Source organism: Melospiza melodia, chromosome 18 (assembly GCF_035770615.1).
Source record: "Melospiza melodia melodia isolate bMelMel2 chromosome 18, bMelMel2.pri, whole genome shotgun sequence".
NCBI classification, from domain to species: Eukaryota; Metazoa; Chordata; class Aves; order Passeriformes; family Passerellidae; genus Melospiza; species Melospiza melodia.
The window spans coordinates 5783885-5809900 of NC_086211.1; the positions used below are offsets into that span (position 1 = coordinate 5783885).

Below are 26016 nucleotides of genomic sequence, written 5' to 3' on the forward strand. Positions count from 1 at the left end.
CCACAGAATCACTGCAAGTGGTGTTGATTTGAGTCAGAGGAGAAGAGCTTTACACCCCCATTGCTGAGGAGGCATGAGCACACCACGCACAGGACCCCAGGGGCCGAGCCCTGTGTGCAGTGCTCTCATTTACAGCGTGTATCAGCATACCTTAAGCTGGGCTGGTACTTTTACAGTCATTCAGCTGGATGAACTACATACTCCTGACAAAACACAGTCCATTTTTAATAGCTTTATCCACCAGGCAGAGGATATCCCTCACTCACAGCAGCTCCCTTGTCCCACAGGGGTGGGGAGCAGGGATCAGCTTCATATACCCACTAAAATAGCGGCCAGTGCTGGTATGCAAGTGCCCTAGTTTAATGCCTAAACATGGTATCTTGCTACCCAGGCTGGCAGGGCTGCCAGTTCGTGCTCCAGCCCTGAAGGTGAAGTGTGTGTCACTCAGCAGTGGCTGTGGCAGCAGGGAAGGTCAAACAGTCCCTCACTTTCAGCCGTGCTGCTGAAGCTGCTGGGCAAGGAGCAGCTGGGCACTGGGGGAGAGAGGAGCACATTAGCAAGAGCATTACTAACTGTGTCTTGGCTATTAAACCAAGTAATGACTCCAGAGACAATTGGGTCTAACCCCCACTGAAGTCAAAAGGGCAGTTTTGGGTGGAGGATCAGCTCAACAGGGACCCTGCCCCATTCATAGCAGAGCAAAATATTTCCAGAAATTTTGTAGGTTTAAGTGTCAACCCACATAAGTGGATGCTGGCCACGGCCACCCTCTGTGTTTGGGGCAGAGACATCATAACATCTTTCCACACCACTCCTGATCACTCCTCTTAGCTGAAACCTTGTAGCAGATTTGCATTTCATGACTATTTCAGAAAATTATCAACTGTGAAAGCATCTGGAAAGCTGCACCAACAAAAGTTACAAAGACAACAAAACTCAGCCAGAAGGACTGAGCCAGTGCAAGGACCCAAAAGGAAGAGCTGGAAAAGAAGGAAATAATGTTTGTAGGTGCACTAGCTGGAATAATAACAGCCTTGCTTGTTCTCCTTGCAGCTTTCCTTGCTGCTCTTTATGGGCTGAGATTCAGGAAGGGGAATGGTGTGTCTGCCACCAGTGCCTACTGCATTTGTAATCCTTGCCTGCACTGCACCTGCACCTGTGCCAGCCTCATGCCTTTCCACAGGCAGGCAGCAACTGAGCTGCAGAGCAGGAAAATGATCTCCCCCCACCATGGCCACATGCCCCTCTGAAGCTACAGGCGAAAAAAAATGTTCAAAACCAGAGAGGAACCACCCAAAGTTGGTGATCTTCCCATCCAGCTTTCTGGATTTTATGTTCTGCACTTTTATCCTTTGTTATACACCGTGGGGCACTGACAGAATGGTGCAGGTCCAAACTGCTGAGAGTATTTCCTATGGTTCCTTTCCAGAGCCAGGACAGATGTGGTGGCAGGATGTACCCTGCAGAACACACTGAGCAGCTTTGGCCAGCCCCAAACACACACTGCAATAAAAGCAGGCCACTCTTCCAACAAAAACCCTTACCCAAACCCATTGTTTTGTTAATTTTAACTGGATTATCTGTGAGGCAAAAACCCCACTAAAATCAAATCTGAAAAAACTCAGGTTTCCCAAGGAATGTCATTGCAATGAAATGATTCCTCTTACAACCTCAAGACTTGTCAGGAGGGTCAAACCAGCATCATTCCAGCCTGAGCTCTGAAATAGACGCCTCAGGTACCATCTCAGAGCCAGCCCAGTGCTGCCCATGGTTTCAGCCTCCTCTGAGCACCACCATGCCCACCTTGCTGGTCATTCCTGGCTGCACCTCTCCCATGGACCTTCCCCCAGCCCCAGTGTGCATCTGTGAAACATCACTTGGTCCTGTTGCATTGCCTGACCTGTGTTCCTAAGAGCTGAGCCAGCAGAGATTTAAATGAGCTCTGTAGTGGGTGCTGGAAGCCTGATTTGGGGCACCCTGGCTTCAGTGACTCCACCCTCAGAAAGCAGCTCTGGTGACACTGACGTGGTCTCATTTCGTGTCAGCTTCTGCATCCCTTCCCCCATGCCAAGTGCTGTGCAAACCCTGGGAATCCTCCCTCTCAACACTCTGTCATGGTGTAATTCTATTATAATTCCTGACATTTGAGAGACTTCTAACAGTGCGTGCTTTAAATTAGACAAGCAATATCTTGCTTGCTGCTCTCAGATAAATAAAAAAGTGTAAAATCTAATTTTCTGACACTCTGTTCTTGGTACTGATTTCCTTTTAAACCTGGAACTGCCATGCTTCACTCCTTCCTCACGTGTGGCTTGTGGGTATTACATAAAAGGTGGTATTTCATGTTTGGCGCACACATGTGCAATAGATGTGCAGGAAGGTGCCATGCTGAAGCAAACATGCACTGGTGTTTTGTTTTTCACACAGCTGTATGTAGGGACTTAGAGGCAACAAATGCAATTTTAGATCAAACAATAGACAAGGACAAAATGTGTTTTGTAAGCAGACAGACAACCTAAGTATGAAGTTGTTTGCAGAATCTGTGTGAATTTTATTTATGTTTCCTGGTCTTTGCTCTCCTCTGGGATCTTACATATTTTGCATTATTATCAAATATTTGTAATGATCCCTATAAACAGTCTAATGTTAAAAGCTACTCCAAGTGTAACTTGACCCAGAGGAAAGATGCTTATCTGAGCTCCACAATGACAGATTAAAAAAAGATGCTGATGCAGTATGTCTCTTGTAAAATAAGGGGAATATAAGAAAAATCAAAACTGCATAGATTTTTTTTTTTACCATAAGATAAAACAAGAGTTATCTCTGCTGGCTTTTGCAATGAAATACCACTAGCAAGAGCTACAAATATACAGCACTTCTGATCCCAAATGCACTAGCCAACCAAGAAAGGAAGGAGAGGACTAAATGCTCAGCCAGCCGGTACTGTCAGAATCTATTTCACTGTTTAGTAATTATTTTTTTTATTACTATGACAACACGGACCATAAGAATTGCTTCTTTAACCCCAGCAAATGAGACTGTGCAGATGAGACTTTTTTCTTAACTGAAGTAATTGCTTTTTACTTCTGCCATGTAAGAAAGTGATGGCACTACCAGAGTGTCCTGCCCTGCTCTGCCTCCTCCTGCCCTGCATGGATAGCTCTGCTGCAGTGTGGCACTCGGGTCATTTTTTTTATATCAGGAGGCATTTGAGAATGGCTCCACAGCGGCTCAGCATTTTCTGTCTTAAAAAAAAAAAAAAAAAAAAAAAAAAAGCAGCAGCATTCTCCTTTTTAAAGTGCTTCCAAATCTTTTACATCTCTTTTCCTTTTCTCTCTCTTTTCAACCCCCACCTTTTTTTTCCCCCCTTGTGGTCCTGGAGACCACCCTGTAAGCCTACATGACATCATGAGAGAGAATTAAACGTACTTGAAAGGCCACTTCTGTTTTGGTGGGAACTTCTATGCAATTGCAAAGTGCCCATTAAAGCACAGGTTGTTTCCTAGAAGCATGTCCAAGCCAGTAGCGTGCAAACCCCTTCAGGGCTTCTAGAAAGCATTCGCTTTTGAAATGCTGAAGGAAATTCAGAGATGAAAGGATAAGTCTCCCTGGCTGTGCATTTACAGTCTATTGTCTTCCATGAAGGATAGTATCACTCCTCAGTTGTGTTATTGCAGTTAATCCACTTAAATGCTATTGGATTTTCAGATGAGCTGAATTCTTTGCATCTGCTATTAAGAACCTTTGTTTAGATGAGAAAGGGCTGTTATTTAAATCACAATGAGTTCAGGGAGATGTCAGGGTGCAGCAGGCACCTTGTGCCAATCCGCGCCGGGGGAACGGGGGCAATTTCTCTCCGGGGCGGCGAGGAGGGAGGACGCGAAGGGAACGCGAGCTGGGCCGGCTCGGGGCCGGCTGCGGGGTTCGGGACGGGCTGCGGGGGGCCCGGGCCGGCTGCGGGGTTCGGGATGGGCTGCGGGGGGCCCGGGCCGGCTGCGGTTGCGGAGGATCGGTTCGGAGTGCGGGGCCGGGGCAGTTGCGGGGATCCAGGGCGGGGGTCTGGGGCAATTGCGGGGGGCTGTGGCAGTTGCGCAGTTGCGGGGTGCTGAAGCAGTTGCGGGGATCCGGGGCAGTTGCGGGGTGCCCGGGCAGTTGCGGAGGCTGGGTCCGGCTGCGGCGGAGCCCCGGGGCGCGGCGTGCCCGCGGCCGCGGCGGGGAGCCCCGCGCCCGCGCATGCCGCAGCCGGGTGCCGCAGGGCGGAGGGCTCCGCTGCCCCCCGCCCGCACCGCCCCCGCTGCCTCTCGTGCAGTTTGGGGGTGCTTTTGTATTCCTCAAGGCTGCGCGTGTGTGTTGTCCTTCGCAATGAAGGCTGCGCTGCAACAGCAACGTTAAAAGCCGCACACCACAACCCTCCACCGCTCTGCCCCTCCCCTTCTGCAAAAGGCAAGGCCCCCCCCGCTAAAATAGAATAACAACGATAAGAAAGCACACACACACAGACACGCACACACGATCGCGCCGTGGCCATGGCGATCCGCTCTGCCTTATGTAAAGGCAAAGCACACGGCCGAGCCCGCCAGGTTACACGGCGGCTGCTGCGCAGCAGCGCCCGCCCCTCCGCCCGGTGCCGCAGAGGGCCGGCGGCGGGGGCTGCCCCGCTCCCCCCGACCCCTGCCCGCCGCCGGCTCCTTGTTTTCCCCTCTCAGTGGGCAGAGCCCCTGGCCCCGGAGCAGGCGCCGCAGCTGCCGGCACCCCCACGACTTGTTGTTGGTGGGTCTGGTGCCGGGAGTACCCGGGAGGAGGGGCGGGGGCGGCGCACGGCAGGGCGGGAGCGGTATATGCTGCTCCTCGCCGGGGCCACGCTCCAGACCGGCCACCGCTCCGGAGCGAGCCCCGAGCCTCCCTCTGCCTGGAGTTGCAGTTCGTCTCCGATCCCCTTGGGATTTAAACCTTCTTGCATATATATATATATATATTTTTTTTTTCCCCCTCCTTCCTCCTCCTCCTCCCGTCTTTTTCTCCCGTGCAAAGTGGAGCAGGAACTGCACCAAGGCAGCCCGCGAGATCCTGCAATACCGCTCCGATTTGTCCCTGCTATTATTCCTAATTAATTATTATTTTTTGACCTCGCCCCAGCCGGGGAGGGAAGCGGGACCATTCTCGGCAAGAGAAACATTTCTCTCCTTATCAATAAAGATTTTTGATTTTTCCCCTCTCCGCGGAGGGGCCGGGTGTGGAGGGCAGGCACGGCGGGGGGGGCCGGCCCTCGGCGGAGAGCGCAGCCCCGCGGTCCCGGCGCGGCGCGGAGCGGCGGCCGCGGCGGGGGGAGGCGGCCCCAGCGCCGCCCGCGCGAGGGGGGCAGCCGCCCCAGACAGGTGATGGGCGTTTCGGCTGCGCTCCGGATCGACTCCTTGGGTTTCACTTTGGTCTGATCTAAGCAAATATGCAGAAGTACCGGCTGGTCTAGTCCTAAGAGCCAAGAGGAGCGAGCGAGAGCGGCAGAAGGGAGAGCAGCCACGCTCCCGTAGCGAGGGGAACGTACAAACAGCGGCCGCGCCGTCATTAAGCCACCGCCGCCCCGGGCAGCCCCGACCTACCCTGGATGCGGAGGACCCCCGAGCCACCCCGCTGCCTTTCCCCTGAGGGATGGTACTGAATTCCTGCGCGGCAGGAGCCGGCCTGCAGCCCCTCTCCATCAGCGTTGCCTTCCCTCCGTGTCTAAAGTGCACTAGACCGCGATGAGGACCTGGGCTTGCGTTTTGCTGATAGGTTTTGGGTACCTGTCCTTTACCTTCTGCGAGGTAGGTGAGAGCGGCTTCCTGCGCTGCCGGTCCCCGGGGCACGGCGCAGCCGGGGGTCGGGGCGATCCGCGGCGGAGGGCAGCGGGGAGGGAGCGGGCTGCCCACCTGGGCTCCGCGGGCATCCCCGCGCCCCGGCCCCGCCGGGAGCGCTGCCCTGCCCCGGGCCCTGCGCGGCCGAGCCTGGCAGCAAGTTGCCATTTCATGCATGGCAGAAACGAAGGGGAATGACCGTGCATTCCGCGCCCGGGCTGCTGGCCGCCCTTAAGAATTAATATGTATATAATATATATTATATATATATATAATAAATATATGATAAAATATCCACGCCCCGCGGGTGCCAGCGGGCTGCGGCTGTGCGGAAGCCGAGGGTGCGCGGAGCCGGGCCGCCCCCGCGGCGCCCAGCGCTTCACACGGCGGCCGCGGGCACCGCTAGTGCCGCGGGCAGAACTTGGCTGAATCCCCCGCGCCCCAAAACGCCGCTCCCCGCTCTGTGAATCTTCCCCGGAGCAGTCGGGAGCTCTGCCGCCCGCCTGCCCGCAGGGGACGGAGGGGGCGCGGAGCCGCGTCCCGGGGTTGCTACAGGTGGTCCCGGCCGGGGCGAGCGCGGTGCTCGGCGCTGCACAGCGGCTCTAACTTTTCCCGGGACCCGGTCTGCTTGGCACCGGCAGCCGCGACGTGGGCGCTGGTAGGATGGCGGCGCCCCGTGGGACGCGGTTCTCCTCCTCCTCCTCCTCCTCCTGCTGCCCGGCTCGGGGGAGCCCGCGCCCGCGGGGGACTTGGCACCCGCCCGGGCGAACTCCGGCAGCCGCTGCCCGGGGTGTGCTCCAGCCGCCCGGCGGGGCTCGGCGCTCGGCGCTGCCGGGCACACGCTGCCAGGCGGGGCCGTGCGGAGCTGCCGCCCCGCTGAGCCGTGGCGCAGTCGGGCGGGCGGCGCGCAGCCCCCGCGGGCGCGCAGGCGGGGGCGGCGGGAGCGCTCCGGCGCCCCGCGGAGCGCTGTGGGGGGATGCGCGCGTGGATTTTCCCCCTGCTTCATCCCCGCATGTCTCGCAAACACCCCGCACCCTCCCCAGCGAGCCCGGAGGCGCGGCGCGCCGGATGCCCGGCGCTGCGGGCGGGACTGCGCGGTGACCCGCGGTGTGTGTGTCTTTGAAGGAGGCCGAGATCCCGCAGGAGCTCATCGAGCGGCTGGCGCACAGCGAGATCCACAGCATCCGCGACTTGCAGCGCCTCCTGGAGATTGACTCCGTAGGTAAATTAGTCCCGTCCTCCTTCCTTCCGCGCCGTCGGCCGCCGCCGCCCCGGGGGGAGGCCGCGCTCGCCCCGCGCTCCCCGCACGCCTTGCCCGAGACCCCCGTGCGGGCACCGCACCGAGAGCCGGGCGGCCCCGGGTGCGAGTCACAGCGAGGCGGCGGCCAAGGGGCCCATCGGGGATTGAAACTTCCTGGGGTTCAGGGTGGAGAGGGACCTTGTGACCCCCCCCCGTGTTTTTAGAGCTCTCTCCGTCTCGCAGCGGAGAAGAATTGCCGTAAGGTTTGTTGTTGGTCTTGCGTTGCTGTGTTATCTTTAAACTACTGTCCTAGAGGTATTTAAAATATTTGAAACAATATTTATGAATGAAGTAATGTCTCTTCAAGTGCTGGGCTTTATTAAAAGGAAAATAAAACGGTCTGCACTGATTTTAAACAGAAACCTGCATATGAAGCTTACCCTCAAAAATACACTTTTTTCTTTTTTTTTCAAAATAAAATAGTGCAGGGTTATTTTCTGCATCATTAGGCATGCAAATGGGTGTAGTGAGAACGTGCAGTTTAACAGATCGTTACAGCAGTAAATCTGATCTAGAAGCATGGTATTGCTGGGTTCCTTATCATTTGGTTTCACTTGATGCACTTTGTTCCTGGTGATTTCTTCTCTCAGTAGAGAGCAAGAATAAACCCCGGCACCTTTGATGTGCCCTGGGGAAGCCTGCATCTTGCTGAAGCACAAACATGGAGAAAAATGAATGAGTTCTTGCTTGCATTGGTACTGGGCCATCTCCTTTTAAACCATATGCTGTGTATTTTTGTAAAGTCTGTGCCAGGTTCAATCACCTTCATTCAGAGTTGCGGCATCCTTCTAGAGTTTAACTCTCTGCTTTTTGTGCAGTGCTCTATTAACGAGCAGGAATGCACTAGGAACGTATTTTACAGTCATAGCTTTCAATTTTCATGTGATTAGAGAGCAAATGTTTTCCCATTACACTGAAAATGGGAGTATTTCTCTCTTGCACAACACTTTACCATAGAGGCTAATTAGTAATTACCAGATTGGCATTGGTTTAGTATTTTTGGAGAGCAGTGCTTCATCACAGTTGTTTATCACCAAAATTAAAGAAACTTTCACAACTGGGAAGGGGTGTGCAGTTCATATTTCCTCACTGAAGGCTGTTTTGGACCAGACAAGTGCACTACTGCTAAAATCTTTTTCCCAGTGAACTTGGTGGAGTTGGCTGCTGTTGCAGAAGGGCTGGATCTGAGTGCTAGCATTTTAAAATAGTGCATACTGCTCCTGCCTTTGAGTCAGGGTTCTGTAGCTACCAGAATACATTATTTTTTCAAATACCTCAGCGTAACAAGCCCGTGCTTCATTTTTAAATACCACTTAGAAGGAGAGCAAAAGTTCACGTGGCTCCGTTGCAAGTGAATCAGGCAGACAAGTGGGGCAACAGCAGGAGCTGAATAAATGGGTAGATGTAGCAAAGAAATTTATTTCAGAAAATAATTATTTATCTCATGGCAAATATTAACTGGAGGATGCAAGACCAAAAATGGAGAAGGTCATCCGCAAGTTTACCCGTTTCATTTTGCTGTTTTCTTGCAATTTGTCAGTTTAGAGACCATTGGAGAAACAAGAGACATAAATATTTTACTATTTCACTGTGAAACAGTAATTCCTTGAGACATGAACTCAAACAATATTAAAAAATAAAACCAAAATATTCAGCCTTTCACCCGGCTCTTGCTTATATGAGTGCTGCTTTTGCCTGTGTGCTAAGCTGTGCTCTGAGCTACTCATGGTTGGGTTCTCATGGAGTAACCCTGCTTTACTACCCACAGTTGCTTTTCCTGGGCACAGTCCTGCAGACTTTACTGTCGTGAGTAATTCTTACTAAAGGCTTATCAGGGTGACTAATCAAGTATTGAAATTGCTGTGCTTTCCTCAGTAAACAGGATCAGGCCTGTTTACTATATTTAGTATTAGCTTGAATTAGCAAATCAAATGTTTTCTCGTTGTCCCTGGTAAGGTGATATTTCTGAAATTTATTTCCTTAGGGCTGCAATTGCCTTTAGGGAAAAGCCAGTTCAGTGAGGGCTTGTACAGTAGGTATATTTCACTTTTATAGCATGTACTCAGTTTCAACTGAGGCTTAGAACAAAATCACTCCAGTGACTATCCTCTCCCTCGTTTTAGTGCATGGTATTGCCAGTCCTTCTGCATGTGAGTAGCCCTGTTTAAACTCAGTGGGTGGACTTGAGAATTAAGAATGATCTTGTAGGCTAAGAGTTTGCAGGATCAGGCATGCATGAAGAAAGTGTCTGATATTCCTGAGTAACAAGGCAGAATCTGTGGAAAATCAAGGAAGAACAGTCATTTTCACTCCTGCAATGCAAAATATATATTTTTAATTGGAAAAGTAAGTTTTGTAAGTCAGAGTGGGCAGGTTTTTCTTCTATTCTGACAGATTTGGTCTCTATATTGTAGCGCAGAGATGACTGATAACCCCCTTCATAAAATTAGAAACCACACCCCCAGACCATCTGGCATATTACTTAAAGAAAAACACTACCCAACATGGAGCTTATCATTGTATTCAAAAAAGAAAATCCAGGCCAGTTTGTGAGAGCCCAGTTCTGCATGTCCGACTCAGAGGGTAAAGGCAGCATGAAAATTCTCTATTCCTATCTGGAAACAGGGTCTTGTATTAATTTGCTGCAATTGGGATCCGGAGGCAGTGACAGAATTGCCTTGGCATGAAGGAGAGCAGAGTCTGACCCTGTTTAAAGGAGAAAGCATGCACAGTCCCAGGAAGTAGGCAGCTCTAGCGTGCACAGTACAGTTTTACTACGAGCAGACTAAACCCCCCAAACGGGGGCATTTCCTCTGCTCTGCTTGTGCAGCTCTCTGTGGCTCGGCAGCGTGCTTTTCCTCCTCGTGCTTCACCTCTCCCATCTGTCCTGTGGGAGGTAGAGTTCATTTCATCACCTATTATGCTTGCCTCCCGCTGGGAACAGATTTTTTCCCCAAGTCATCTGCCTGCTTGGGGAGAGGCAGGGCTGAGTGTGCCTCTTTGCACGGGTTAAGGGCATCCACCAGGGTCACCTTAGGCCATGTGAATTTAACGGCCTGTGATTAAGAGCTAGCAGAGCAGCTTTTGTTAAGTGGAGAAACGTTCTAAATTAGCTGTATACTTCCATGGAGAAAGTGTTGGGTTGCTGCAGAACTCAATCTTTTGGAAAATGAGCTCTTGACTTTGTGGGTTTCGGTGTGGTGCTCCATGAAGGATGGTACAGTGCAGTGTGTTGGCTTCTCTTGCACCTCTTACGCATCGTGAGAGAGAGAGAGGCATCTTCCATGTGTGGCCTGTAGACAGATGAGGGAATATTCCTCCTTCCTTATAGCTGGTTGATCACACCTAGGTAAAGGAAAAAACAAAAACAAGCTAAACAAAACAGGATCTTGTGAGCTGCTACTTATATTTCCTTTAACAGATCAAAGTTGAAAATTTAATGACATCTATCTCTGCAGTTGGATGTCAGAAGGGCAAATTTTGCATCAGCCAAAAAGAAGATCAAAAAACCAAACTGATGTTGCCGTGGGCTTTCTGGCTCTAGGAATGATTGTGAGACAGACCATTTCAGCTTATTGTACCTTACATTGAATTCCTGAAAAAAATGAGATTATAAGAATTTCCTAAACTGCTGCTGTTGGTTCTAGAAATCTTGGATCTGTACTTTGTATCAAAGTGCAGTCTAGAAGGGTTTGCATTAAGACTGGAGGTGTTGGGGGTTGTACTCACATAAAATAGTTTGGTAAGATGATGGAAATTCAAAAGTATAAATTGATAAATAGAAAATAGCAGTAAACTTAGGATGCTTTCCACATGCTTCTTGAGTAAAAAGAGTAATCATGTATTGGCAGAATGTCACAGGAACTCTGTGATTTATATTCCATGACCCAGTGGAAAGTTGCCAATCTGACAAAAAAGAACAATTTCAGCTACACTAATGGATTGACCAAGGCTAATTGCAAGAGTTTTTATGCCCATCATTGATATGTTGTCAGTACATAAAAGATTACAGAGAAATTTCTTGATCGGCTGCCATGAAAACATTTTTTTATTATTAAAACATTAAAAGAAAGCTGCACTAATCTGGCTCTGTGCAGCATCCTCCATCTTCACTTGGTGATGAGCAGTGTTTGAGTTCTAAACTAAGAACCACCCATTTCTAGGCTTTCTGTTCCAAGCCTCATTTTGTGAGGTGCTAACCCATAAACTCACATTTCCTTTGCTAAGAGCTACCTTTGCTAATTCATTACATTGGGGGAAGAACTGATACAAATTAAGTATCATTCTTCCTTAATGTAGCATCATGGTTTTAATAAAGGAAAAGGAAGTCTTCTGGCCAGACATTCAGAGCCAACTGTGAGTTTCAAACCTGACTTGGTGATTTTTCACTCCTGCTTGGGCAAGACTCCTGTTGACTTAAACATTGCTTGAAGTGCATTGATTTTCCCATTGACTCCACTGGGAAATGGAATTCCTTCCAAATGCTTGTGGGAATCAGGGGGGACACTTAAATGCCTTCAGCATTGTAGTGTCTTCTGGCTCCAGCCATGCCCCATGATTCTGTTTATTAAACCAAACTTGGATGATGTGTTGGTAGAAATAATACAATTTGTGTTAGATAACACATTGAGGTTTGACTGGAGCTTGTTCTGCTGAGCTAGCTGTGTTGATTTCTTTTTGCAACCCTCACAGAGAGACATGAACTTAGGAACTGCTGTACATGCTTAAGATATGTAGTGAGACAGTGAGGTACAGCATAGGCCAGAGGCCTTCATCACCTTAGAAATCATCTTATAAGCAACACAACCCTTTGAGGTGTCATTTTGCTTTAAAATATGTGATGGAAAAAGACTGATTGCAGCTGAGTTGAGCAGTTATGTGCAAGCACATGACTTAACACACTGGTTAGCTGATCATACCAATCCTTTGGTTCTTACCAGCTTCTTTCAAGGAGGATCCTTCATGCTAGGAGGGAGCTGTGCCAGCATTGCTGAGTGTGGGATTAGGAGCCATGGCCCAGCCCTGCTGTAGTGCTGGCAGCCCTGCCAGCTTCCCTTTCCAGCCTGATGCCTGTGCCCACCAAGCAGTTGGGATTAGAGGCATTACTTTTGTGTTTAATCTCCTTTTAAACACTGTTTGCTTGTGCATGGACATGCTTCTTGCTCCCAGCCTAGTTTGGATCTCAGGCTGAGCAGAATTCATGCTGCTTTCAAGTATCACTTCATTGCCTCAAATTGAGGGAGAGGTTGTGACAACTTGAAGCTGCCAAAAAGGAGGTCAGTATTAAGGTGTTGGGTGGCTGAGTGCTAGGAAACAGAAGAGGGCTGGAGGCACATCAGAACGGATCCTCATTTTGCCTAACACCATTTGGGATCAGGTGGATGGCCTGGTGCCATTGGAATGGGATGTGGGAGACCTGGCTCCATTCCCCAGCTCAGTTGCAAACTTCCTGTGGGATCTCTGGCAAGCCATTTTATTTATACCACTGATGAGTTTTCTGGAGTATGGGGTGCAATAAAAGCAGAAATAATACCCTTTAGTCATTGCTGTGTTACATTACTGGACTGGGACTGCAAATAAGGCCCAGTACCAGGTAATTAGTCAGGTTCCAAAATTTCCCATTGAAATCTAGGGGAAACAAGTACCATAGATAGGAACTAGGAGCCAATTTCTTTGGATAAATTGAGACTAATGACTAATTTCGTACAAGGATCTGTTCAGCTGATAAAGGAGAATAGGCAGAACCAGTGGGTGATCCTGGCACTACCTCTTGGACCTCCGATTTTATTTTCTCTTAGCTACTTACATTAGTATTTTCCAAGAAGTAATGATAAACCCTGGGATGCAGAACTCTTTCTAAGGTGCTGAAGATCCATCTGTCTTCCTGCCTCACCTGGCTGTACAGGTGATTTCACAAGCTGCATGTTCCTTAGGGCACAATTTCTTGGAGGGAGGAGAAAAGGAGTTGGTTGTTTTGTGGAGCAGAGCCTTATGATGTGTGTTACTAATAAAGCTGAGATTAAAACACGTTCCAGAGACAGACAGCTGTGTGTACAGAACAAACTGGAAGCAGGGAGTGTGACAGTGCAGAAGATGGGAGTGTAGGGTGTTGGTAGCTTGCAGAGAGGGTAATTGAGTACTGTGTAATACCCTTTTGCTTTTTATTAGAGCATGTCACAGTTTTCTTAGGAGCCAGCAGTGAAACCTTGAAACTCTGCAGTGATGTTCCAGAGGACACTCCAAGCAGCAGAGTGCTAAACCCCTTAGTTTGGGTGTCCTGGGGTCTGTGTGCAGTTCTCTGTTTGGTTCCTTCTTCCTCATCCCCTGTTTGCACACTGTGCTTGTGGTTTTCAGACCCCACGGCATGGGACACGACCTGAACTGCTTCACTTAACAAACCCAAATAGTTGGAGCAGTTATTTTGTTGTTTTTTATGATAAATGAAATGCCAAGTTTTCCATCTTTGCTTTTTCTCATGGCCCTTTAACCCATGTGGTAGGCTTATTTAGGGAACAAGACAAGCCTGGATGCAGTCCCAGAGTTTGCAGTAGCTTCAGATGCCCCTCCAAAGGTTAGGATACTTCACAGGGGATTTGTTCTGCAACAGAGAGGCTAAAAGGAAACCCATGCTAGTTACTTTTTGCTTTTGATTCTGCCCTAGTACTGCCCTGAAAAACCAAGCAACAGAAAATTTACAGAGGCAGCATTGTTGCTGTTGGGTCTAATACCATATTTTCTACTGTTGCCTCATACCAGAACTTCAAAATGTTTGTAAGAAACATTACACATGCAGGAATATTGTTCCTATTTCTACACCTTTCCAGTAAGAAAAGCTGTATTATGCTTTTCACATAAAAATGCAACTGTTTTACTTTAGATATGGTTCTGTGCCACAGTGTGTGCACTCTTTCTGGGGTCTTTCAGTAAAATGGATATTGGAATTAAATTGTGCATGCTTATACATGATATTCAATGTCTGTGTCTTTACTCCCTGCCTTATGCCCTTGCAATTGCATTAACAGGGGTTACATTAGAGTGACTGTAGCAGGATTTGGTCTTGTACCTGTGAACAGCACAGATTTGTACCTGTGGAACAGCACTGTAGTGACATTGGTGCACATAACATACCTGAGGTATAACATTTTGTTTCCTGTTCTAGGATATGATGATGTTTCAGAAACAAACTTGAGATCTTACAGTGTTCATTCTGCTAAACATGTGCAAGAGAACCGTCCTGTGCCCATTCGCAGAAAAAGAAGCATTGGTAAGAAACAAGCTATTTGTACTTTGGGAGTGAAAGCAGAGGGGGTGCCTTTGGTCAGCCAAGCAGGACATTTCACTGGAAAAATGTGACATGCACAAAGGGAAAAAAGGGCCATTTCTAGCTTCTGCTTTTCTTTTTGCACAAAACGAGCCATTGCCTGAGAAGCTGTCTTCTGGAGGATGTCCACAGGAGACAGACATGCACAAATTCTTTACATTCACTTTCTTGTTGCAGCATGTTGGAAAGCTAGACCTTGGTTAGAAAATGCTGTGATATTCAATGTATAATTCATAGTGTGGGGAACAACTACAGCAGTGTGCTTTAAAAAACATCAACAGTTGGTAGAGTTTTCAGTACAGAAGCTCCACAAAAGGAAACAGCTTGACTCTTTATTCACAAGAAAAATACAGTTTATCCCAAAAATTAAAAGCCATTGATGGAAATGCTGGGGCATTGATTTCCATCACTGTGTAGGGCAGCAGGCATGTTTACAGGGGATTTTATCCTTATTAATGGTGATGAGGATGCAAAAAATCCCAAATATAAATTAAAAAAGGGGCATGAGAATAGGATTTATGTGCAGTGCTTGTTCATCTGATTAGCTGTGAGTGTTCCACCATTCCACTGGCCCGTGGAAAACATCCCTGGTGCTATCCCTGGTGGGTAATTCAGCGTGTTTGTCCTTGGAGCTGTGGTGGCAGGCAGAGGCAGCCCAGCTTGCTGTCAGCAGGGATTTGCAGTGTGAGTTGGCAGCGCCTTGGCTGCCTGGGGAGAGCAGCGGTGCTGGAGCAGCCGGCGACGTTGGCGCCTCACCCTGCAAGGTGCTGGGTGCCTCCCCACCACAGGCACTGGGAACTGGGTGTGCTCAGTACCTTGTGGGAGTTGCCAGCTTTCTTGCAGGATTGCATCTGTTAATTTTCTTGAGTTCATGGCACTGGGGGCTGAGTGTAAGGATTTTCACGCTGTTTAGTCTATTGAGATGCATCTTTCAAAGCTAAGCCTAGATTTCCATGTTGCAGGCACAGGCTAGGCCTGAGCTTCTTGTACTTAAGAACTAAGTGAAGAAGTGCAGGCAGTGTTCCAGTTCCCTGACACATCTAACCCAAAGCTATCACAAGCTTCCACTGTAAAGCAAAAAAAAAAAAAAAAATCCCAGCTGTCTTTGGAGAACTTATCAGCAAACAACTTGTCCCTGAAATTGCTATTTTTTTACTGGACTGTTTTGAAATATCAGTGTGACTTCTTAAACAGTTCCTAGGTTGATGATGATAAATGGTTTGGATCATGGCAACATCACACAGTAGTACAGAGCTACTCTCTATAATCCTGAACAAGCTCACCTTACCTGAGCCCTCCAGGATATTGGTTTAGCTGCAGGTTTTTCCATCATGCTGCTCTGGTGGTTTTGCATCATTCAAGAAATAACAAATTAAATAAAACCCACCATCTACAAAGCTTTGATGATTGCAGGAAAAATAGTAGTTGCCCTTTGGAATGGTGGATAAACCAGACTCCCTGATGTGGGGATGTTAAAGTTCTGGAAGTGGAAACCCATGTCTTGAAAGTTTCAAGCTGGTGCAGGTTGTTTCTCAGCTGTGCAAATTGGGTATGATACAGATAATCCTCAGTTTGACTTCTGAGGTGGTGTTTGCCAGGTGTGATGGTATTTGTGTGAAGAGGTGCTGGAAAGCAACAGCTGCTGTTGCACAGTGACTCTGAGGGGTCACAGTCACTCTGTACTAGGGGGTCATTGAATGTGGAGGAGCTCCTGGCTTGCTGTCACTTCCAGAGCCAGGATTGCCTTATCTCATGGCATGTGCTCCAAGCTGTGTCGGGAGCCAGGCCACTGCAAACCCTCATTGCAGGGCTGGGCTTTGGGAGCGAGTCAGGCTTGTCCCCAGGGTGAGGGCACAGCTCAGCTGTGAGCACACAGCGCTCGGCGCTGGCTCTCCAGTGACCAGCGGGGACTGGGAGCAGTGACCCCGCGTGTACCTCATCCCCATGGGCGCTCACCTGGGGCTGTGACTCTCCTGTGCCCACATGTACCTCATCCCCATGGGCGCTCACCTGGGGCTGTGACTCTCCTGTGCCCGCAGAGGAGGCCATCCCGGCGGTGTGCAAGACGCGGACGGTGATCTACGAGATACCTCGGAGCCAGATCGACCCCACCTCGGCCAACTTCCTGATATGGCCGCCCTGCGTGGAGGTGAAGCGCTGCACCGGCTGCTGCAACACCAGCAGCGTCAAGTGCCAGCCCTCCCGGATACACCACAGGAGTGTCAAGGTGAGCAGGGGCTGCAGGGCCCTCCCTGGCTCCTCTGCAGCCTGGAAACTCCCCTCACCCCTCTGCCTGTGTGACCCAAATCTCTGCTGTCCATCCTTGCATAGAACGCCCCTCTCCGTTTATGGCCTTTTTAAGTTACGTGGTCATTTGGAAATCTTGGGTTTGGATTTGGTTTTCACAGGATTCCCTTTAGGTTTTCTCTCTCTTTCTTTTTTTTTTTTTTTTTTGACAATGAAAATAAAGTTGATTGTGCCTTTCCCATGATCTCGCGCAGTACAGATCTTAAAGTTAAGAAGATAAAATGACTCAAGGGGCATTGGACTTAAAAAAACAAATAAATCACAGTATGGAATGCTGTTTTCTTAATTAAATATTATGCAGCCTAAATTGGGCTTTTATATTTGACAACATAACACTTTTGATCTGAAAAAATGTGTTTCAAATTATCTTACCCCAGGGATAGAAGACTCAACAGCTTCATGCTGTATTTACTCATTAGACAAAATCCCTATTGCAACTTTCCAGTAAATATTACGTGAAATATTTATGCTCATTTGGCTTCACTGTGTTCTAATTTTTATCAGTATTTAAACAAGTGCTGTTGATCTACATCTGTGTGTAGGAGATTAGACTTACACTTAGCATTCATATTGTGAAGACTCTGAGTTCTTGTTGCCCTGAATTTCTTAAAAGCAGAATTAAAATAAACCCCACCACATTCTTGAATGTAAAATTACTCAGCACAACACACTGATTGCTGCCCTTGCAATGGATTTCTTGAGAAAAGTTCTGTTCACTTTGTGCTGGACATCCTAAAACAAAAATAAGGCACCTAAGCCATTTCATTGTTTTTCATACACTGTTTTTCATACTTGCAGACGTGTCTGGGCAGAATTTCTTTTTCTTTTCTGTTTCTGAACATCTGAGAACAATGTTTTTGTATCCAAATAAGCTGGAAAAACATCTGAGATTCCGTCAGTGTTCCCAAAAATAATCATGCTTTACACTTGCTTGCTGCCTTGCCTTTGTGGGATACACTTTGCAGAAACAATTAAAAATTATGTATAAATTTGGATCAATAATTACTTGAGGGCTGAGAACAAAGTGGGGAGGACTACAATTGTAAACCTTTCTGAATAGGAGCTAAACAGCAAAGTGCCTCAGGGCTGTGATATTTAGTGCTGTTGCCTTTGGGTTTGATGAAGCTTCCCCTTGATTTTGTGTAGCAGCAAACATGTACAGAGCAGCTGGATGTGCTCAGCAATGAGCTGAGACATGTGTGATGAACTTGCTGTTTGTACCTGTGTGTGATATTGAACAATATTGTGAGATTGTGCTTCTCTCCTGGCCCTGAGGGATGGGGGAGATGACAGATGAGACAGAGACTCAAACTCCTGGCAGCAGCTTTGCAGGATGGCACTGCTGGGGCTGCTTCCCCAGCACACCACCACGCTGAAGGAATTTTAGTCTCTCAGCCCCTTGTAGTGCTTTTAGATTTGCATTCATTTTAGTAGGGCACAAGCTAAAAGTAGGCTCAGCTGAGCAGCTGCTTTTCGTGGCTGTGTAAATATATTGCCACCAGCAATATCAATATACGTCAGCCAGCTTTGGAGGACATTTTTTTTTCCAAGCTCCAAGACTGCTCCAAACAGTCATTAAGTAGCAGGGGAAAAAAAGGACAAGAGGTCAAGCAGGAACAGGATGTTCATTGTAAAGGTTGTAGGCTGACCCCACTGTAACACCAGAACTCTTAGAACAGAATCCATATTTATGCCCTCCAGAGTCAGATCCCCTTGTAGCTTTGATGTAATTGATGGTTTTCTGAGCCTTTTGCCAATCCTAAGTTTAGAGCTGAATGTCTGCTCATGCCATTAAGTAGCTGGCTCAGAGCGAGGGTCCCTGGAAAGGTGGGAGCGGTTTTGGAGAGCCTTCTCAGCTGCAGTGCATTGGAAAGCCAGCTTGTGTTTTCCCCTGATGTCAGACTGCATAAAAGCTCTCTTTTGATGGAACATTGAAAAGGCTTTCCCCACTTCCTCCTCATTGACAAGGTAGTGAGATCATAGCTGGCCCATTCACACTAGAAAAATGTTCATCCAGAAAGGTCAGCAAGTGGGTTTGCATCATCCAACAGGCCAAAGCAAAGGGTGTTTTCTTTGTCTCACTGAGGGCCACTGTAGTCAAGGTTAAGAGACGGCTGGGGCAGGGTGGGAGGAGCAGTGGAGGTGCTTGTGTTGGGGCATTTAATTCCTGGGACATGATTCAAAGGCTGGAGGGTTCAGGGATTTCCTTTTTTCGTCTTCACCGAGCTCTCATCAGTGAAATACCATTTATGTGGAACTGAAGCTGTAGGGAGGCTCCAAGCCAGGGGGTTTGGTGGATCAGCTTCCCTGAAATGGCTCTTGTGAGGTTTCCCTTTCACAGGGTGGGTTTCATTAGTGCAAGGTGGGTTTGCCCTGCCTGGTGACAGTGAGCCCATGAGAGCTCTGGTCCTAGAGACATCTCTGTTCAGCAAACTGCACATGCACAGCCCTGCAGAACTCAGACTGGGATGGAGAGGCTGGATGGGAGCTGCTCTTTGATGGGAGGGAAAGGATTCCATTTCTCTCCTCATAGAGCAATGCTGACAAGGATGGGGGAGTTAGGGGTGGTTAGGGGTGTTGGTGTCTGTTTCAGAGAGATTTTCTCCTCTGTGTTCAAAAGCATTTCAGTAACATCTGCAGATCCTGTTGCTTCTGTCCAGTGAGTTCAGTACTTACCAAGTACCAGACTATAATTTATTTGGGGGGTTCTGAACAAGAGTCTTCCTAAGAGGCTTTTTCAGCATGGTGTTGTTCTTGGTGAGTTTGGTCAGAGAAGCAGAAAATCATTAGTATTCTGGAGCAAATCCTGCCTATACTACTAATTTTGAATTAGTAGTTCAGGATGAGCTGTTCAGCAGAGCTACCCAGCCTCAGAGAGGGTTGAAAAGGCCTTGCAGAACACATGGGGTGTACAGGTGAAATGGCTGTATGTCACATTTGCAGGTTCAATAACCTTTTTCTTCTGCCATTGGGATAAGCAGCACTTGGATTGAGCTGTGGCTTAACTGCAATTGCAGGCAGGACCAGGTATCAAAGGTCAGTTTAGGAAAAGGAGAAACAAAGGGAACCCTGACAGAGGTGAAGGCGGAAAAGCAGCGAGGTGCCTTTGGAGCATGGGAAGCCCTGTCAGCCTGGCAGGGTCTGGCTGCTCTGCTCAGGGACACAGGGACCTCACAGAGCCATTCCTGCCCTCCTGTCCCTGCAGCCCTGACTTGCCAGGCCCTGAAGGCTCCTGATGCCTTCCCAGTCCTTTAGTCTCTCTTGACTCACATCTTCCTCACAGACAGGCTTTCCCTCCATTGTATCAGCACACAATTATTTTAATATGGAAGCAGTAGATGATTCCAAGAAGTATCCTCATTCAGTTGCTTTTTGGGCTTGTTTCCATCCAGTATTTAAGTATCAGCACATGAGTTCTGCTGTTATGAGGAATTGTTTCTGCTGACACTTCTTTTGCGAGCTCCTGCCCATGTTAAATTTTAGCTTCATGCTGGAGGTGTTCTGGACATTTCTGTTTACAGTCTTGCTTCCCCCCCCCCCCCCCCCCCCCCCCCGCTATTAATCCCTGATTTCATCTCTCCTGGAGAATCAGTAAAAAAAAGTGTTGCCATGATGTTTCCATTAGCCCGCATATTTTTATCAGATTGTATTTTCGTTTTTACTTAGCCACCACACTGTACTGCAGGATGTAGATCTAGAATCTACACTGATGCAAGTGTGGTGTCACTGATTATATACCATTTGAGAAGCTAATCACTTATTTCACTGTCTTGCTCTCAAAGAGTTTTTATGTAGTGATATTTTCTGGATCTGGAGGGCTTGAGGATTTTTATTTTTGTTACATTAGAGACAAGTAAAAGGAGCTTGTTGATTTGTCGAGGACTGACCACCTCAAAGTTCTGTGTAATACACTTGAGAAACTTTACAATATGAATGCCAGGGAGAAAAATACAAAGAAGAAAAAAACTTTGAATTTGCACACAAGGCCAAATCCCATGCTGTTGGCACAGCTAGCCCTGTTTATACCCACTGAAAATGTGACCTGCAGCCTTCATCGCTGTAGATCAGCACTGTGTGTGGCAGCAGGTGTTAACGGGTGACACAGGCACAGCAGCTTATCTGGTTTGTGCTGCTTCACTTCCAGTATTTGCAACATCTACAAAATGAAATTCCTTTAACTTGTGTAGCGTGAAGTAGGGCAGTGGAACGTGTGCTGGATTGTATTTTAACTACAACGCTAAAAGCCAGCTTCAAATTGCTGCATAAATTCATTATGATCCCCCACAAAGTTTCTGTTTTTTTAACTGTTGTTTAATACCAAATAGCCACAGGAACTGCATATATCTTTCAGTTTGTAAAACCAGGCGAAACAAGGACAGACTTTTAAAAGCTTGATTACAGTTTATTTTTGTTGCATGTAATTTTCAATGAGACTGGTTTATTCTAACAGCTGTAATAAGCATGACAGATCTGAGAGCTGTTTTGTGATTGCTGGGTCCCTTTCTTTGTCTCTGATGATGGAGGTGTCTTAATTACTGTTTGTTTTCATAAATTTTAAGGATTAGTCATCCTTTGACACCAGATGACTCAGTTGTACCATACATTTTCCAATCATGGTGTTCAAAGGCTTGATGGAGTTGGGTTCTGATAGGAAATTTTGAAACTGCTTCAACCCATAGTTAGTGTTTCAGATAAAGTGTTCTGGTATGCCATGGCCAGCTCCTAATCTGTTTACATGGAGAGCTGACAGTTTCAGAATATACCTTTTAATGTGGGTACTTTAGTTATTGCATCTGGCTCTGTAACTTTGGTTTGCTGGATGAAATGAAAATCATCTCCAGATCCTGTTGACACAAGGGGTGGTGACTAAAACATGGATCTGAACTCCTTGCTCTGTGAAAGCTTAGATCTCCTATTGGCTTTAGAAAGGCCAGGATTTCGCTCTAGCTTCTCTCACTGGCATTCAGAGGCCCTTGACAGTTGTGACCCCAGAGCCAGAAGAGTTTTTCTGGGAGCTGGCCATAGAATGGGTTTTTCCAGCCACCACTCTCATTTTGTGACAGTGTTGTTCCAGTTTTGAAAGGGCAGTGGAATGATTTTCGCAGTGTGAAGATTGATTTGGAGCATTGAATCCCCACCAAACACACAAGGAGGTCATGGCTGGGAGTGTCACTGTGGATGCTTTATTTGGTAGTGACTGCAGCTTTTGGATGGACCAGCCTTTATGGCTTTGTCATGTAACTTCTGTAGAGACAACCAGCCTGCCCTGTCCTTCTGCTCCCTCACCTCATTTATACAGCATCCCTGTGACTTGTGGTCTTCTTGTTTGCTGGGACAGCCACACTGCTGTGCCCAATTGTCAGATGGGTAGGTCTGAGAAGCCATGATTTAATTGTAGTGATTTCAATTGCAAGCAAATGCTCAGCACCTATTCTGCAGTGTCCAACACAGTTGAGAGCTGAACACAGGACCCCTTACAAAGTCTCTAGTATTCTCCTTGCCCACATCAGGCCATATTCCCTTGCATGGCCCTGACCATCATGCCCACTACACTTAGCACAAGTCAGTGCCCAGCATCCCATGAGCCATTTCAGTACCTCAGAACATCAGTGCTCTGTCCCCTCTGCCATTCCTCCTCTCCTGGCTGCCAACCTGTGAGTCAGGATGTTCAGAATCCCCCACCCCAACATCCTTCTGTTCTGCCTTGGTTTCCTTAAGATCAGAGATCTGCATGTAGCCGGAGCTGCTCCAGCATGATCCTTCCTCCAACCTCAACTTGCCCTCCAGACATTTTTATTTAAGGATGCCATAAGTGGAACAGTGCAGTTGTGAACAGTTGGAAGGACTGGGGAGAAATATTCTGTCTGCCAGCTTTCCACAATAAAGCCAAAGGCTGGACCCAGTTCAGGAGTGGTAGTTCCTTGGACTTAAAAACTGTGCTTGAGAGCTCTTGTGAACAAGCCCCAGGTTATTGCAGGGGGTGAGTAGGAATGAAACTGCTTTTTAAGGTGATGTCCAGATCCTGGTCATGTAGGGTTGAGCACTTCACATTCAGAGGACTCTGGAGACACCAATTTGTAAATAATAAAATGTATTACAAACCAATCTAATGCCTTCACTGTCAGCCTTTAACAACACCTACAGAAGATTGTGCTAAAAGTGGCAGTTTACAAGAAAAACCACTGATTTGAATCTGTATAGAAGTTTATTGTGATACATGTGGAAACTGAGTTGCTTAAAACATCAAACCAAAATGAATGGGAAATTGTTTTATCTCTTGGGGGAAAATTGTTTCGAACTACTGAACTTGAATAAACAAATAGTCTGTGCAATAAATAGTTACACGATGCACAATTAAGATAAAAGATGATTAGTATGCTAACATTTTATATGGGTTTGGCTACATTAAAAATAGAGGTATATAGTTATCTGTCTTCAGTTCTGAACTGTAACCTTGTTGATGTGTCTCAGTACATACCTCATCGTATTTTATAGGTGGCAAAAGTGGAGTATGTTAGAAAAAAGCCAAAATTAAAAGAAGTTCTGGTGAGATTAGAAGAGCATATGGAATGCACCTGTACATCATCAAATACTAATTCAGATTATAGAGAAGAAGAAACTGGTATGTTTTCCTTTTATTTTTGCATTAATGCTGATTTCATATGGACCTCATTTTTATATTAGTAAAGAACGTAAAACAAACGTTGCTTACAGTGAACTGAGTAGAGAAGCTCCCAGCTACTTTTCTGTGTTGAAGATGCCAAATGAGGGCCAGTTTGTGCTGTATAAGGAGCATGGATTTAAAATTTAATGTGTATCACTTCTCATTAGGTTGGCCTTTAAATAAATACAAATGCCCAGTAGTGTTCAGGTCTTGCTTCACTAAGTTAAAGGTTGTCATGTTGCAGCTCGTGGATGAACTCTGTTGCCTAATTTCTTTAGACTTTGTGGATAACACTGAGATTTACTTGACCTTGGGGAAAATATGAATGAAATTAATGTAAAGCACTTGGGAATAAATTCAGGATTCAGGGCTAAGGAGTTAGTTTGGAAACAACATTGCTCATTCCTGTTGTTTCTTTACAGATGTATACTCAAGAATTTGTCAGTTGTGGCATTAAACCTAAATTTGCCTTGTCAAGACAACCCTTGAGTTACAACAGGGAAAGATTTGTGGGGAAAAATTACTTCCAATCTGGCTTTCATAAAATCATTCTAAATTAATCTAAAAATCATTGGCTCTGATCTACTTACCACAGTGCAATCAATGCAGAGCTCAGCACACTTATTCAGGAAACCCACTATGGTAGAAAAGACATTTCCTTTTCTCCTGATACTGGTTGAAGGCTGCTATAAAAGGTTGTTTTGTACCTCTGCAGGGAATTTAAGGGTGCAGTAGAACCAGCCCAAAATTAAAAAGTCAGTGAAGGGCAGCTAAACATAGGAGGAAAGCTGCCCAAAGGTGGTAGATTTTGTAGGTGGCTGGGTGAGGAAGGGTTTTCTGTACTGGCTCCATCCAGCAGGGAGACATAAACGTGGTCCAAGCAAATGTAAACTTTAGTTGCTATGTACAGAGCAGAGGAGTTAGAATTTCTATGAAAGCAATTTTACTGGACATCAATTTATCATCAGAGCTGAGTGTTTAGCTGAAACCAGGTGGAGTTATTAGACAAAACCACATATAAAGTGGCTATTTTTAAATGTGGGTATGGTTCGATACATTTTCTATGTCCCCCATTTGGGAAAAAAAGTTTCATTAGATCAATTTCAGTTTTTCACATTGTCTTTAATTGCCATAGACTAAGCAGCTATGATTTTAAGATCAAAATTTTTGGTTTTGATATGTGTAAAAACTGGGGCAGAATTGTCATGGAAAAATGCATATTTCTAGGATTTAATTACTGATAGGAGCAAAACTTGCACCCAGCAAGTGGATGGTGAGCTGAAAATAGCTCAACTCCAGAACTGAAGGCAAATGTTGAGTACTGCATGGTAACAGCAATTATAGATGGATCCTGGGAATGACGTGGGCAATGCCAACTTCGTTTATTATTTCTTTACTTTTGTGTAATTACTTTGTAAACTCAATGTCAAATCAGACGTTATAAAGTTATTACTTTAATGCAAAGGATAATGAGATTTCTTGGAAATGTAAACGGTTTGAGTATTTATGACTTCAGTGTTACACGAAATGCATTACCTTAGGGCTTTTCACCAGCCCTGCCCTTATGTTAACAGGAAGGCCTAGGGAATCAGGTAAAAAACGGAAACGAAAAAAGTTAAAACCAACATAAAACCTACTGGAACTATTTGATATTCAGGTAGGACCTATATGCTGAACACCCTAATAGCACAAGTACTGGAAAACTTAATCAAATATCATCACTTCAACTTAATCACTGTTCAAAATCTTGACACTTGCTACCTCAAGGCTGCAAAGAGATTAGATTTGATTGGCTTTGATAATTCTACCTGCTGGTATTTTCCCTTTAAGCTCCACATCACCATCAGCATCTTGCATTCCTGAGCTACTTCCTTTTCTTGCCTTTTTGATTTCTTTTTTATTGGAGGGTGCTAATACTTCAGCTTCTGAAATCTCAAGTTCCATTGCCTCTGCTTGTGTTTCATTATTATTGATTTCTGAGGTCAAAACATCACGTGATAATGCATGAATGAATTTCCAGGTTACAAATCATTGTGTTCCCAGTCCTTGGCTGTGAAACATTCAGTGCACATACAGCAAATATTATTCGTGTGACCATCAAACCCACGTTCTGGCATGAACTGGGGTTGATTGCACATGCACCTGACACAGTCTGATGATCTGCTTACTTGACCAGAAAAATGCTAAGAAATGCCTTTTTTGTGTGTGTTGCAGAGTCCTGTGTTACTTACACCAGAAAATTAAGATCTTTATTTTTGGTCTGTTCAGTCTCAGTAGGATGATGATAGTCAGTCATCAAAATTCATGAGGTTTTCAGTGTAGTGAGAAACTAACACCCTCTCAGTGCAAAAATGACTGAAATCCTTTGGCCAACATATTAGCAATGTATGATGATGGCGACACACATTCCAAATTAAATATGGAATTTCCATTTCTTAATGACTTGAAAGTATGTAAACTACAGCACTTGCAATTGATTCTGGTATTTGGAGTGGGAATGATTTGGATTTTGCAGTGTCTGTGCCTAACGCCTGGATGATGGTGAATTTAATTTCAAGCCCCTGTTTTTGCACATGAACTCCCAGTGGCAGTT

The 26016-nt window shown here is 46.5% G+C and overlaps 1 protein-coding gene across 17 annotated transcripts in view; it reads left to right on the forward strand.

Moving 5' to 3' along the window:
* The first annotated feature begins 5336 nt into the window (after positions 1-5336).
* PDGFA (platelet derived growth factor subunit A) overlaps positions 5337-26016 on the forward strand; it is an 86496-nt gene continuing 65816 nt past the window's right edge. For 7 of the 17 annotated variants that reach the window (XR_010030015.1, XR_010030011.1, XR_010030012.1 and 4 more), the window contains exons 1-4: positions 5337-5801; positions 6957-7053; positions 14291-14395; positions 16492-16679. Coding sequence is in view for 9 of the 17 variants with exons in the window: in XM_063171840.1 (XP_063027910.1) it covers positions 5739-5801; positions 6957-7053; positions 14291-14395; positions 16492-16679 (453 nt within the window). In the remaining 8 variants the exon portion in view is untranslated. Of the gene's footprint in view, positions 5802-6956; positions 7054-14290; positions 14396-16491; positions 16680-23254; positions 23382-24997; positions 25081-26016 lie in introns of all 17 variants that reach the window. The other 10 variants (XM_063171836.1, XM_063171832.1, XM_063171833.1 and 7 more) reach the window with 4 other exon arrangements.